Genomic DNA, 14,988 nt, shown 5'->3' with positions numbered 1-14,988 from the left:
ACAAAAGACATAAATACTCTTAAAATAATCTATTTAAATATGAATATTTTTACAAATAAAAAAAGTTTTAATATCTAATAATAGTTAAAGACAAATGCACAGATTTAAAGTTTCAAATTTAAAATTTTATTTTTTTAATTTTGATTAAGATTTAGTTTTTTGGTTCAAAAATGTCAATAAAAATGTAATGTCAGGATCTGTCTGAAATTTGCAAGAGACATGTTCACATTTGTGCAATGGCAAAATTATGTTGAAAACAGTGACTTTATTTGAAATTTTATTACATTAATATGTCACTATTTCTTTTCAGAGACTTTCTAAATGCTATAAATGCGCCAGATGCATAGTTTGCTAATTGCTTGCATGTTGCTTTTAGTTTCTTCAGTTTTACCTGTATTTTAAACCCATTTTGAAAACTATCATTAGCAAATCTTTTAAAATGTCTAATCTTTGTTATTTGATATTGTTTTGTTGTTATTTATGAAAACTAATTATTAAATATGCGTAAGCAAAACTAAAACTTAGTTCACTGCATTTTTAGTATTTAGTTTATATATTCCTAATTTAATTTTTATATAAAGTTATATAAAGAAGTAAAAATTAATATATTTTTATTAATATATAATATTATTCAATATGTATTAAACATATATTAAATATTAAGTTCTCCTGCAATAAACAAAATTAGTGTATAGTATATAATTAGTGCAATAAACATAGTGTATATGCATGATTTTGGAACTGCATTATCATAATATTTTTTTTCAAAAATACATTTAAATGAAACTTTAAACATTACTTATTAACTTGTTTTTTTGACTTGAATTGTTTTTTGTTTATAAAAAAAAAGTTAAAATAGTGTGTGTATATATATATATATATATATATATATATATATATATATATATATATATATATATATATATATATATATATATATTTATATATATATATATATGTATATATATATATATATATATATATATATATATATATATATGTATATATATATATATATATATATATATATATATATATATATATATATATATATATATATATATATATATATATATGTTATATATATATATATATATAAATATATATATAATTGATTTTTTAGGAGATTAACTAAAAATAACTACATGATTTTTACTACATATATGTATATAATATATATATATATATATATATATATATATATATATATATATATATATATATATATATATATATATATATATATATATATATATATATATAGTTTGATTTAGTTAGATTTAGTGATTTAGTTTGATTCTGGTGATTCTGGTGATTTGTTTTAGAAAAATAGATTTAAATTTCCTCTTGCAGCTTTTAATTGATTCATATCATTTAAGTACCGAAACGTACTTACATGGTATGAACCAATATTAGTTTTAAGATTTTTCTTAGTTAAGAGATCAAAGAATTTTCTGGCTAAACAAAAAAGTCTATATAATTATAGTCTTTAACAGTTATATTCTTAGAAGTTTACCGCATCTTAAAATTTGCAAAACCTTAAATTTTTTAATTTTTCATTGCATATTCAAATGATTTTACAATCCGTAAATATTTTGATTTCCTTGATTTTGGTTTCTGCAGAACTGATTATAAAAGTTAAACAACAAAGAAAAAGCCAAGATTCATTTTGACTTCTGCCATTATCAAAAAATAATAAAATTTTTATGTGGTCCTTAAAATCTGTAAAAAACATATATGTTAAAACCATATCAGACTGGGAGCAACCAGAAGTTGCTGAGAGCCAAGGTACTATAAAGATATTTGTCTCTTTGCTCCTACTGAATGAAAGTTTCATAGCTTTCACATAGCTTACATTATTCATTTCCTAAATGAGTGAATCTGATATTTATAATTTTGACTGTTTGGATTCTTTTCCAAAAAGATTTCATGCATATCAACAACTTTAAAGTTGCTTTGACAATATAGAGAATTGGATGTTTCCTGTGGTGGTGAGAAATGATTGGACTGATCAACAACCTTTTTTATTTTTCAGTGAAGTTACTGTATGTATTATGTTGTCATTAATTAAACCAAGTGTGGTTAAATATGTTGTCATTAATTAAACCGAGTATGGCTAAATATGTTGTCTTTAATTAACCAGAGTGTAGCTAAATGCATGGTCTTGCACCTTTTGTACCTAAAATGTTGATTTTTTCTGTATGAGTTCTTAACCAGCACATTTCTTCATTTTATTTCTTGTTAAAAAACCAACAAAGGATTGCTTGTTTTTCTAAAGTCAGCGTATCTCCAAAGGAATGCTTGTTTTTCCAAAGTCAGTGTATATATAAAAAATTTTTGATACCAGCTCTTTATTTTACATTAAAATTTTTTTTAATTTTTGTAAGTTTTTTCAGTTTTTATAAGTTTTTCAGGTTGTTTTCTGAATCAGATTTAATTGAGTAATTTTTAAAATTGATTATAAATTTATAAAATGTGAATTTTCAATTATTTTAAAAATATAAAGATTAAAATTAAATACCATATAAATATTAGATAGTAATATTTAGGATATCATAAAAACTATTATATATTCTTTTTATCAAAAAGTCGTTATCCGATCAATAATCTGAAGCATAATTGCATCCTAATTTCATCCAATCCTACATAACTTTGAAAATTTTGAAATCATTTCTGTACCAAATATCAGCAAAAATTAAGAACAAAACTTGTTTTTAGTTCTAATAAGAAATTATAAGTACATACAGTTATAATTATAAGTACATACAGTTTCCAGTTGTATGATAACCACCAATCATGTATACAATGACATTGTCCACGACCTAAAATGTTTTATTTTATTTATCACATTTGAACAAGATTAAAAATGCAAAATCATGCAATTAAAGTTTTTTTAATGACTTGAGTAAAAATCTTTAAATTGAATTTATGATTTTTTGCAGATGAATGATGAGGTCAATGAGTGGTCAGTTTATCTAAGATAATGAGTGGTCAGTTTATCTTCAGCTAATTAAATTTAAATTAATGCTAATTAAATTTAAATTAAATTTAAATTAATGAAAACAGATGCCGAAAAACTCATATTTTTTACAAACTTTTTTAACATTTCTCAAAAATAAGTAAAAGTAACTTAAAACAAGTAACACAAATATGTAAGAGTAACCATAATTTTGAAAATGAAATTTGATGATGATTATGATATATAATTTAGAGGACTAAGTAAGAGTGTTGCTATTCATTAATATGGAAATATCAAAATTATTGTAACAAGAACTATTAATGAACAACTTGTTACTTGCCGATAACTTGTTACTTGGGTTAAAATTCACTAAGAAACTGAAGCTGTCACAGAGGAAAGATCAAAATTTACTGTTCTAAGCAAAAAGTCATGACATCACACAGTTGTATTACAAGCCACTTAAGATTATCAGGAAAATAAATGAAAAATAACATAATACCCAGGATGGAACCTTATGATACCCTAGAGGTAACTAAAAATAAAAGAGAGTATAATCCAATAAACATTAAAAACTGCAATTAGTAAAAAATCTTTCAATAAATTTAAAAACCAATAAAAGTAGAAGAGTTCACATGAGAAACAAATTTAGAAATTGTTTAACCTGTTTGCCTGGGATGTTAGGGTGAGTTTGGTCATTAGGTTTATGAAATAAATTTAATGATCATCAAACGATCTTAGCAATTAGTATCAGTAATAAAATATCTTAGCAAATAGCTCTGCTCCTTGTAAAAAACAATAAGATAAATAATAATAATAAATAAATAATAATAATATAATAATAATAATAAGATAAAGCCCAAGAGAAACTTTTTTAAGTCTCTAAAAGTTTTGGGATAAAAAGTTTAGTAATCTGAGAATAATGAACGATAGCGCTAAAAGTATTAGTAACCATAGCGCTAAAATATTAATAACCATAGCGCTAAAAGTATTAGTAACCATAGTGCTAAAATGTTAGTAACCATGGTACTAAAATATTAGTAACCATTGCATTAAAAGTATTAGTAACCGTAGTGCTAAAAGTATTAGTAACCATAGCACTAAAAGTATTGAGCTAAAAGTATTAGTATATATATGACTTGATGTTTTCAGAAGTTGGATCAAAAAGAACACATTCTACTTTTTAATATAGAGTGAAAGTTTATTTTATTCAAACCAGTCAACAAATTTTCATTTATCAAATTGATGTTTGTATTATGACACAGTGTTTTGATGTTTAAGTAAAAAATCTAAATATTTAAATAAGATTATAAAATATTGAAAATGTTTTATTTGTTGCTTTATTCATAACTTAAGTACATATCTAGAGCCTTTTTTAATAAAGCTACTGCATCTAACATAGATGTCATTCAAGCCTTATTTAGTGTAGTCAGAATGGCTGTTATGTGATCACATAGTGTTATACATAATTTAATGCTGATTGTAAACTTAAAAGCCTATTTCTTTATTCACTAAAGGAATACAGAGAACAAGTCACCCTCATAATAATTTGTTTTTATTAGATTGTTATCCAATGCATATATAAAATTAGAAATAAATCAATAAACTTAATTTTTTGTATTCAATTGTAATCACTGACAGAGTTCTTCTATTTACAAAACAGAACGTGTGAAGCTTATAATAAATAGTAGCGCTAAAAGTATTAGTAACCATAGCGCTAAAAGTATTAATAAATATACAACTTGAGATTTTCAGAAGCTGGATCAAAAAGAACACATTCTTTTTTTAATATTGAGTAAAAGTTTACTTTATTTAAACCAGTCAACAAATTATTTATTTATTATAATTTATTTTTTTTAGTGATTAATCAAAGCAATCACAAATGAGATGATTTTCCAATTTTCTTACTGATTGATTTTTTTTTTTAATTTTAGCAGAGAAAAGCTTTAATTAAATTCTGTATATGTAAAAAAAATATTTAAATTTTAGAAAAATTATTTATATTTAATTTCATTACTAACTTTATCAGAAGCTTACTTGATCATCATTTGTGTATACAGTATCATCTTCCAACATTACATCAAGAAAGTTAGTGTATGATTTAATTTTCTGTGATCTTCGATGATTGATCATTGTTCGTACTTTGTCTTTAAATTTTTTGACAGCTAAAAATCAAAATTAGCTAAAAATTAAATTATTTATAATTCTTTTTTATTTGCATTATTTGCAAACATGACGTTTTTGTTTCATTCATTTATTTATAACAACTTAAAATTTTATTTTATTTATAAATTTTAGTTACATTACTCATAATTTTTTATGCTTTAGACCTGTATTTTAAATAGAGTTTCTGGTCACTCTTACTACAGTAAAGTAATGTATTTATTAAAAATAAACAAAAATAATATTTTATATATCACCAGCCGAAAACCAGGAGGCTGTATGCCCAATTTTTTTTTATTTCAGAGAAAATTGAGTTTAAGATTTTAGTATGTAGAGGCTTTCTGCCAGAAAGCCCTACTGATTATTTAAATATTTTCTAAAGTTCTATTACTTTTGTGTCCTGATTTAGTCAACACATGATCCACTGGTTGATGAATATTTATCTATTGAAAACATAAAAGACACAATGTGGAAAAACAGCCTCTTGGTTCTGACAAAATGTTGACTTGTATAAAAAGTTAAAAAATTGTATAAAATTTCAAAATACAACTAAAAAAATAATCTTATAGCAAATAAATTAAAAAAAAAAGTTTTAAATATTTTATAGCAAATTAAAGGCAAAGAAAAAAAAAATTTTTTTGCCTTTTTTTTATTACTGTATTTTTTTTTTATATCATTTTTAATTACTTTCTTATACACCACATGAAATATACATATACACTATATTTGATGTTGAAAATAATGTAAATTTTATATAAATGTAAATGTTTATTTTTATATTTGTGAGGCTTAGATTCTTATGATACAATTATTTTTACATATATAAATTAAATTGTTAAAAACAGAGTTGGATGAGATGTCAGGCAGGCTGAGTTAGGCTTATCTCACCCATTAGTGCGGTACACATTTTACAAAGTATATTATAAACTTGATTTAAGCTATGTATAATGCCAAATACTTTTAAGAAAAAAATATAAGGAAGAAAAACGGTCGGAAAACTAAATGAGGGCAGCCTTTTAGTGACTACAAAAAGGAAATTGCTCCTAATATGGTTATACAGTATGATTTTAAACCTTAGCTAGCCTATCTAATTCCCTACTCCCAAAACTTTAAATCAATCTTAAATCTTAAAACTTAAATTAAATCCTAAATATGAGTAAAATTAAAACACAAAAACCTGCTTTAAAATCATTTTCTCTTTTACTGTTGACTTCAGGAAAATCTCCCCGTAATTGTTTATCCATTTCAGCAAAGCACTAAACAGTAAAATTTGTCTATAAAAAAAGGTATGGTCCCTAGAAAACTAAAAGGTTTGCAAAAAATTACAACAACAATAATTTTCAATAATAAAATAATAGAATAGAAAAAGAAAAATTTGAAAATAAGTATGAAGAAAACTCATACTGAATATAAACCAATTTCAAAGTTTGAAGACAGATTAAGACTTTATTAGATTTTAATTCATTCAATTTATAGTCTTTTTTTTTATAAATTAAATTTTTAATTCAACTAAAATTAATAAAATATCTCAACTAAAATTTCATTTTGTATTTGTTGAGATATCTAAACCAATGTTTTTAGTTGCTGAGATATCTAAACCAAACTTTTTATCAAGACAGGTTTTTGGTACTCAAAATCCACCATTTTTAAATTGTTGTTTAATAAATATATTTAAAACAGATAACGCTACACTAACACTAGGAGCAAACGCAAACTACGATACTAACTAAAAACACTAACTAGGAGCAAAAACTTGTATTTTTATCCATTCAAATCAAATCAAAATCAAATCAAATATATTTCTGAATAAAAATTCTTACATCAAGAATATTTACAAATATATTTCTGAATAAAAGTCCTTACATCAAATACTAAAAATAACAATAAGCAACAGTAATGACAACAAAAATTATTATTTAATTATGTTTTATTAATACTGTTATTAATTAAACATAATTGAAATTAGAAATATCAAATATGTTTTATTAATAACAGTAATAATAAACAATACCAATAACAGTAATAATAAACAAAAAAAATTGATTATAGAAAATATAAATATTAACTGTATTTTTATAATAAAAAGTATGATAAACTGGTTTTAAAAGTCGAGAATGAATTGAGAGCTTTTAGTTCATAAGGAACATTGTTCCATATTTTAATGCTTTGATATTTTATAGATTTATGTTCGTAATTATGAGAACGGTGTTTAGAGAGACAGGTTTAAATTAGGAACGAAGGTGATAACGAGTGTTAGCACTTTTGGAAAAGAAATTGATGAAAGTTAAAGGTAAGTTATTGTGTTGGTGGTTCCAGACAAATTGACAGTTTAAAAGTTGAATAGTCACATAGTTTTAATACTTTAGAAGTTAGGTAGAGAACATTAGGATTTAAATTAATATTCTGGAAATAAATAATTTTTAAAGCCTTGTTTTGGAGGTGGGATAACCTAATAAGTGCTTGTTGATGGGACTGCCCCCATACTTGGCATGAATATCTTATGTGAGCCAAAAATAGCATGGTATATGTTCAAAAGTGTTTCAAGATTAACATAATGGCATATTTTTTGCAAACATGTTAGTTTCATTGCAAAGTCTTTACAGTGAGATAAAAAGGAAAGACTTGAATTAATTTTTATACCAATATATTTAATTGAGTTAATAGGTTCAATTTTTTTCCACTTAATCTAAAGTTCATATGTTTAAAGATTTTTGTTTTATTTGATTTAAATATGAAAAATGAATTTAATGAGTTCAGTTTTATTAGAGTTTAGAAATAGCTTGTTGGAGTGAAGCTACTGAACTAGATTGGCAAGATCATGGTTAATGTGTTTGTTATTTTTTTTAAGGGATTTGTTAATTAGCATTAGATAAACATCATCAGCAAAGTGGTAAAGAGTAGCAAACTTAATGGATGTATAAAGATCATTAATATAAAGAAGGAAAAGCAGTGGTTCCTATAGTGAACCCTGAGTAACACCATTAGAACATTTTACAAGGGTAGATTTTGAGTCATTGATAGAAAAAAATTGTGTTCTTTCGTTTAAATATGTAGTAAACCATTTAAGGGGTTCGCTTCTGATCCCATAATATTCTAATTTTTTCAACAAAATTGAATGATCTACTGTATCAAACGCTTTCTGTAAATCGACAAACACACCACATGCAAAATATTTATCACCGATTGCTTTTCTAATCAGTTTAGTCATTTAAATGAGAACATGAGCTGTGGAGTGATTGGTACGAAATCCATACTGAGGGTGTAAAAGCATTTAAATTTTTCAAAAAAAGCATAGAGCCAGTGATGCATTGCCTTCTCAAAGAGTTTACCTATATTAGAAAGCAGGGAGACGGGTCGGTAATTAGTCAAATTTAATAGAGAGTCTTTTTGAAATATTGGAATGGCTTTGACAACTTTAAAAATATCTGGGAAAATACCATTTTTAAATGAGTTACATATAACAGTACAGAGAGATTATGAAATAATGTGTGGGACAAATTTAATGAGAAATGAAGGAATGCTATTAGGACCAAGACTTGTTCAGTTTTGAGGGTGTTTGTAATGAGACCAGGTATTTCATTTTCAGTTACAGCATTAATAAAAAACAATTTAGCATTTGGAATGTTGAAAAAATTCACTAAAAACGCGTTATGTATAGTGCTAAAAAAATTATTAAATATATTAGATATGGCAGTGTGGTCAGTGAAAAGATTTTCGTTCAGACATTTCGTTCTGAATATTAAATTTAACAAAAATCTTATATTGAACAAAAACCACTGATCACACTGCCTCTAATATATTTAATAACTTTTTTAGCACTATACATAACAAACTACATAGCAAAGCCATACCCCCAGTCAGAAGTGAGAAATTAAAAATAAGTTTATTCTTGTATAAAAAGTATATGCTTTCAAAGCAAATACATGAATAAGCTTTTTTAAATTTTTTAAACAACATGAAATTAATTTTGACTTCAAAAAAAAAATTTCTATTCTAAAAATTGAAAAGGCTAGAGCAAAAACTCTTGCTGAATGTATCTAAAGTAGGGTAGAATAGGGAATATAGGTAACGAAACTCCAGACTAGCAAAGTTTTTACATTTTGCAAGTGTGTGGGGCAAAATGGGAAAGTTTAAAAGCAGCAGTTTTTCATTAATTGTAATGCTTTAAAAATGATTAAAAAAAAATGAAAACTATCTATTATTTAAACATGTTCAGACATTAAACTCTAAAAAAGTAACATACCTATACAAACTACACATTTATACATTTATACGCCCATACACCCATACACCATAAAAAAGAAATAAAAACTAAAACGAAAAAAACTTTTTGTGTTTTATTATAAAATAACTTCACTCTACCCTAACCTATATTATTCATTTGGTAACTACTACTACACTTAAAATTAAAAAATATTATGGATTAAATATATATTAAAATTAAAAAATACTATGGATCACATCAATCACAAAAAAAATATTCTGAAACTGTTTGGCAACATTTTTGATGAATTGGCTTTTTATCAATATGCCAATGTAGAACAAATTAAAATATGTATCAGCAGCTTTTTGAATTCTATGTTCCTTTTTACTCACAGCTAAAACATTTCATCCCATTTTAAATAATTGATCTTTATTATATAATTCCTCACCATTAATGTTTACATTAAACACTATTAATAATCGAAGTTAAGTTATAAAAAAAATAATTTCTTTGAATTTATTACTAATATTGCTTTTCTAATTAAGAAAAAAAATATTTTAGATCAAAATAAAATCATCAAATTGTAAAAAGCATTGCAGAATGGTAGTAATACAGTCAATTATATAAATAACTTAAAAATAACATAACTTAAAATAACTTAAAAATAAAATAACTTAATAAAAGAAATAAAATAAAATAACTTAAAAATAAAATAACATAAAATAACTTAAAAATAACATAACTCTACTGTAAGTTTAGGTTATCCTGATACTGGTAACATGTAACCCAGTGCAACTTGCTTCATGTCCTGCTGCCTTGTTGGGTACGTTTTTTTAGGCAAAGGCTAGGAGAAGTCAACTCCAACTAAATACACCCCCTGCCTTGGGACTCTTGGTTGAGTAAAAGCTAGAGATGGTGTCTCGATAATAATACTCATCATGGGCAGATGTTAAATGCATTCGCCTATTATCTATCTTGTAGAAGGCCTCCGAAGCAAATCTTAAGGGGTAAACAGATTCTATTTGTTGACCAGCCTCATTTCCCTTCTTCATCTATTAGGCTGGTGCAGATGTATTTTTAATACATTGTTTCCAGTTTAGGATGTTAAATGCTGGATCTTTTTGACTCAATACATAGGTTTTGCTTGTCTCTGTTTTTATGAATGGGCAACTCATTCTATTACCTCATAATGAGGGTACAGCTCTAAAACTCAGTTTTATGGTTCTGAGGCTGGCTGGTTGTCAGGTTTCCCAAACTCTGTGGTAGCTCTCAGAGAGGCTGATTCCATCAACAGTTGAAAAATATCAGAGTACTAACAGTGTCATGTTGCGCATGAATAGTGTTCCTGTTCGTACTTTTGGTGTGAATTATTGAGACCACATTTGGAGCCTTTTGTTACGGCTTAGGGTTTATTAATAGTAATGAGGCAATTGCTAGGACTATTAAATAGTGTACTGAGTACTATCTATGCTTTGAGTCAAGTTCTTTAAAAAACTTAAAATGACTAAAGTATCAAAAACTATTAAAAAACAAAAAACCAATTGTCATTACCAAATTCTCTAAACCTATCATTTACTAATATTCGTGGTCTTCAAAGTAACTTTTCTTCTGTTAAGTCTTAACTCTTGCAAAGTTCACCAGACCTACTTGCTCCTTGTGAGACTAACTTGGGTTCAGCTGTCTCATCTTGTGTTTTTAGTGCTGATGGTTATTTTCCAAAGACACCAATAGTCACAATCTTGGCCTGGGCATTTACATTTGTAAGAATTCACCCATTTGTCAGGAAACTAAGTTTGAATCCACAGACTATTCTTTTATTTGCTTTTGTTTAGCACCACTTCACTTTATTGCTTTTCTCTTTGTTCTATGTTGCTCTCCTTCATCTCAAGGCTGCACTCTTTTCGATGTTATTTCTGATCAAATTGACCAAGCCCTCTCTCTTAATCCATCAGCCAATATTGTTGTAGTTGGTGACTTTAATGCTCATCACACTGAATGGCTTGGCCATAATGAACATTAAAAAGTGTCAGTGACTCTGCTGGCATTAAGGCTCTCAACTTTTGCCTTTCTCAATCTCTAAATCAAATAGTCAACTTTCCAACTCGCTTTCCAGACAAGCCGAATTATTTACCTTCTCTACTTGACCTATGTCTTATTTCTGATCCTAGTCAGTGCTCAGTTTCTCCAAATTCACCCTTAGGTGCTTCTGATCATGGTTTGATCTCTCTAAATCTATTATCTCATTCTTCTTCATCATCAGAATTCTCCTATCATCCTACCTCTTACAACTACCTTAAAGCTGACTGGGACTCTTTCCATGATTTTCTTTGTGATGGCGTTTGGGTAGAAGTCTTTCCTCTTCCTGCTGAAAAATGCGGTTTTTACATAACTTCCTGGCTGGCATGGAATCTTATATTCCCTCTTGACAATTCCAGGTCGAGCCTCACTTTTCTCCATGGTTTTCCTCACATTGTGCTGATGCAATTTCCGATCGAAACCTTTACTTCCATATCTATCGGCAAAATAATTCTCTAAAAAACAGACGCCTCTTTATTACTGCTTGAAACCATTGTAAAAAGGTTTTGTCTAACGCTGAAGCTCATTCTCTTAAGGTCATGAAATCTCGTATTTTATCACAAAAATTAGGTTCTTGTGACTTCTGGAGAATCAACATATTTAACAGTATCAACAATAAGGGCAAATTTGTTATTCCACCTTTCTTGTATGGTTCAGACTTTGTCACCTCACCTAAAGACAAAGCTGAATTATTTGCTAAGAACTTTTCATCAATATTATCTCTCGATTCCACTAGTTGCGTTCTACCTGATATAGCCGTCAAATAGGTTGATCCATTGTTTGACATTCATATCACTCCAGCTTCTGTATCAAAAGTGATTACCTGCTTAGACTCTTCTACAGCTTGTGGTCTAGACAACATACCTGTTGTAGCTTTGCAGAAGTGTTCTCCGGAGCTGTCATCCATACTTTCAAAACTATTTAACAAGTGCTTATTAGAGTCTTGTTTTCCAGCATGCTGGAAAGCAGCATCTGTTATCCCTATTTTCAAAAATTCTGGAGAGCAACCTGACTCGTCTAACTACCGCCCCATTAGTTTTCTTCCTATTATAAGCAAAGTTTTTGAACCTTTTATTAAAAAACACTTAATCTCTCATCTTAAATCTAATAACTTACTTTCTGATTATCAATATTGATTTCTCGTTCTACAGCTGATTTGCAAACAGTAATTAGCAATAGGTTTTATTGTGCATTGGACAGAGGTGGAGAGGTTAAGGCTATTGCTCTTGACATTTCTAAAGCTTTTGATAAAGTTTGACATGTTTGTCTTCTATATAAGCTTTCTTCTTATAGTGTATCTGGTAACATCTTTAAGATTATTGAGTCCTTCCTTTTCAATCGTAGTATAAAAGTTGTCCCCGATGGACAGGACTCTTTTTTATTTCCTGTAACTTCAGGGGTTCCTAAAGGTTCTATCCTTGGCCCTATACTCTTATTAATTTACATTATCTTCCAGTTATTCTCTCGTCTAAGGTAGCATTGTTAACTGATGACACTACCATTTATTCTTGTCATGATAAGAAGCTAACACTCTCTGATTGCTTGGAAGGGGCATCTGAGCTTGAAAAGGATCTCACTTCTGCTACAGCATGGGGATCACAGTGGATGGTGAACTTTAATTCAGATGAAACTCAATTTTTATTCATCCAATTGTCATTGCAATAATTTAGATCTTTCTTTATTTATGAATAGTAATGTACTTGATGAGTCAGCTACCCTTCATCTTCTAGGATTAACTCTTACTTTTGATCTTTATTGGTTTAATATATATCATATATCAAATCCATGCAAAATTAGCACCTGCTAAGGTTGCATCTCTTTATCAAGCTCGACACTCTCTTACTCCGGATTCTATTCTTTATTTCTATAAATCTCAAATCTGCCCTTGTATAGATTACTGTTGCCATATCTGGGGCGGATCTGCTAATGATCCCCTTTCTCTTTTAGATAAGGTGCAAAAATGCATCGCAAACATAGTTGGACCTGCTTTTGCCACCAACTTCCAACCATTATCACATTGTCATAATGTTGCCTATTTTTGTCTTTTCTCAAATACTATAATGGGCACTGCTCTAAAGAGCCAGCGTCTCTTGTGCCTATTAAAATCTACTAAAATTAATTCTTGTGTTACTCGTCATTCAATTAAGTCTTATTCTTTTTCTGTGAATGTTCCTAAATGCTCCAAAAACTCTTATTTGTCTACTTTTTTTCCTCGAACATCAGCTCTTTGGAATTCGCTTCCTTCATCTTGCTTTCCTGATTCATATAATTTGCAATCTTTTAAGTCGTCTGTCAATCGTTCTTTTGCTCTGCAAACTTCATCTTTTCTCTTTCAGTAACTTCCAACTTTATTAGGGGTTGCTTATGGCCTTGTTGGAAGCAAAGAAGTTAAAGAAAAAAACAACAACAACAAAAAAACTTTAAAGTCATTTTACTGAAAGGAATACTATTCAAAAAGTTCAATTCCAGATATTTTTTTAAAGCCAGATTCTAAAAGTGGAAAAAAATACTGTATGAAAAATATAAACTTTTTATACATAAAGTAAATTAGCAATAGTTAAAGATAAATCTTTTGTTGTTGTATCGCTAATGAAAATACTCAAATTTTGTTTTTTGCAAACTTACTGATGCATTTTGGTATTTCTAAAATTTTACTTTTAATGCATTTTAGTATTTCTAAAACTAAATTTTTTTACAATAATGAAGCATAATAATTTAAAATGTTTAAAAAAAAATATTTTTTTTTTAAATAACTTTCCGTTGAGATATAAAGCTTTAGACAAAACTGTCCTGTTATGCCCTGCTCTACCAATTTGTATTTGCTCTACCATTATATACTATCATGTTGCATAAATATTACTGAATATATCTGAATCTCGTTACTTCTTGCACAATACCATCATTAAATGGAATAAAACTAATGTAAGCTTTTCGCTAAAAGTCTTCAAATTCAAAAGTCTTTAATTCAAGAATTAAGGTATTGTTAGTCAAGCATTTTTAAAGGGTTATTTATGTTAGTTTTAAACTGATGAATTTAACACCTGTTACATTCACAGTAAACTATTTAAATTTTGTTGAAGGAATAAAAGTTATGAAGTTTAAAGGAATTTTTTTATCAGAAATAATTATCTTCTAAAATTTGGGGTTTAACAACATTTGCATATAGTCTTGTTGCTGTTTTTTTTTTTTTTTTTTTTTAGATTATTCACCTCCGAAACACGAATCTTGCCGAGCAAGGCCGCTGCGCGGAGAAACTAAGTTGAGCGCGGTACTTCCAGGGACGTGGTGGGAGTCGAACTCCGAACCTCTCGCTTACAAAGCGAGCGCTCTTATCACTACACCACTACCGCACTAATGGCTAGATATTATACAATAATAACACTTTGATTTTCTTTGTAGTAAACAATAAATGAATCTAGTGTTTGCTTGATTATTATTTTAAAAAAAATCCTTGAACTACTGCATCTCTATAAAACTATAGTTTTTAGCAAAAAATTTTAACGAAATCAAAACAAACAAATTTGTAATCTTAAGCAAAGAAATCTGTACCTTTTTTAAGATCGCAAAAATAATTTATTTTTTATTTTAT

General features: G+C 27.4%; 1 protein-coding gene across 1 annotated transcript in view; it reads right to left on the bottom strand.

Annotated features, from left to right (window-relative positions):
- The window catches only part of LOC100214067 (cytochrome P450 20A1), a 41,483-nt gene that overhangs the window by 6,985 nt on the left and 19,510 nt on the right, over positions 1–14,988 (bottom strand). Inside the window, exons 6-8 of the mRNA XM_065808948.1 lie at positions 6,297–6,375; positions 4,994–5,121; positions 2,768–2,822 (exon numbers count right to left, since the gene is read on the bottom strand). Coding sequence (XP_065665020.1) covers positions 2,768–2,822; positions 4,994–5,121; positions 6,297–6,375 — 262 coding nt within the window. The remainder of the gene's footprint in view (positions 1–2,767; positions 2,823–4,993; positions 5,122–6,296; positions 6,376–14,988) is intronic.

This window comes from Hydra vulgaris, chromosome 11 (assembly GCF_038396675.1).
Source record: "Hydra vulgaris chromosome 11, alternate assembly HydraT2T_AEP".
Classification (NCBI taxonomy): domain Eukaryota; kingdom Metazoa; phylum Cnidaria; class Hydrozoa; order Anthoathecata; family Hydridae; genus Hydra; species Hydra vulgaris.
The sequence above is the reverse complement of the archived record's forward strand: the minus strand, read 5'-3'. Positions and strand labels throughout refer to the sequence as shown.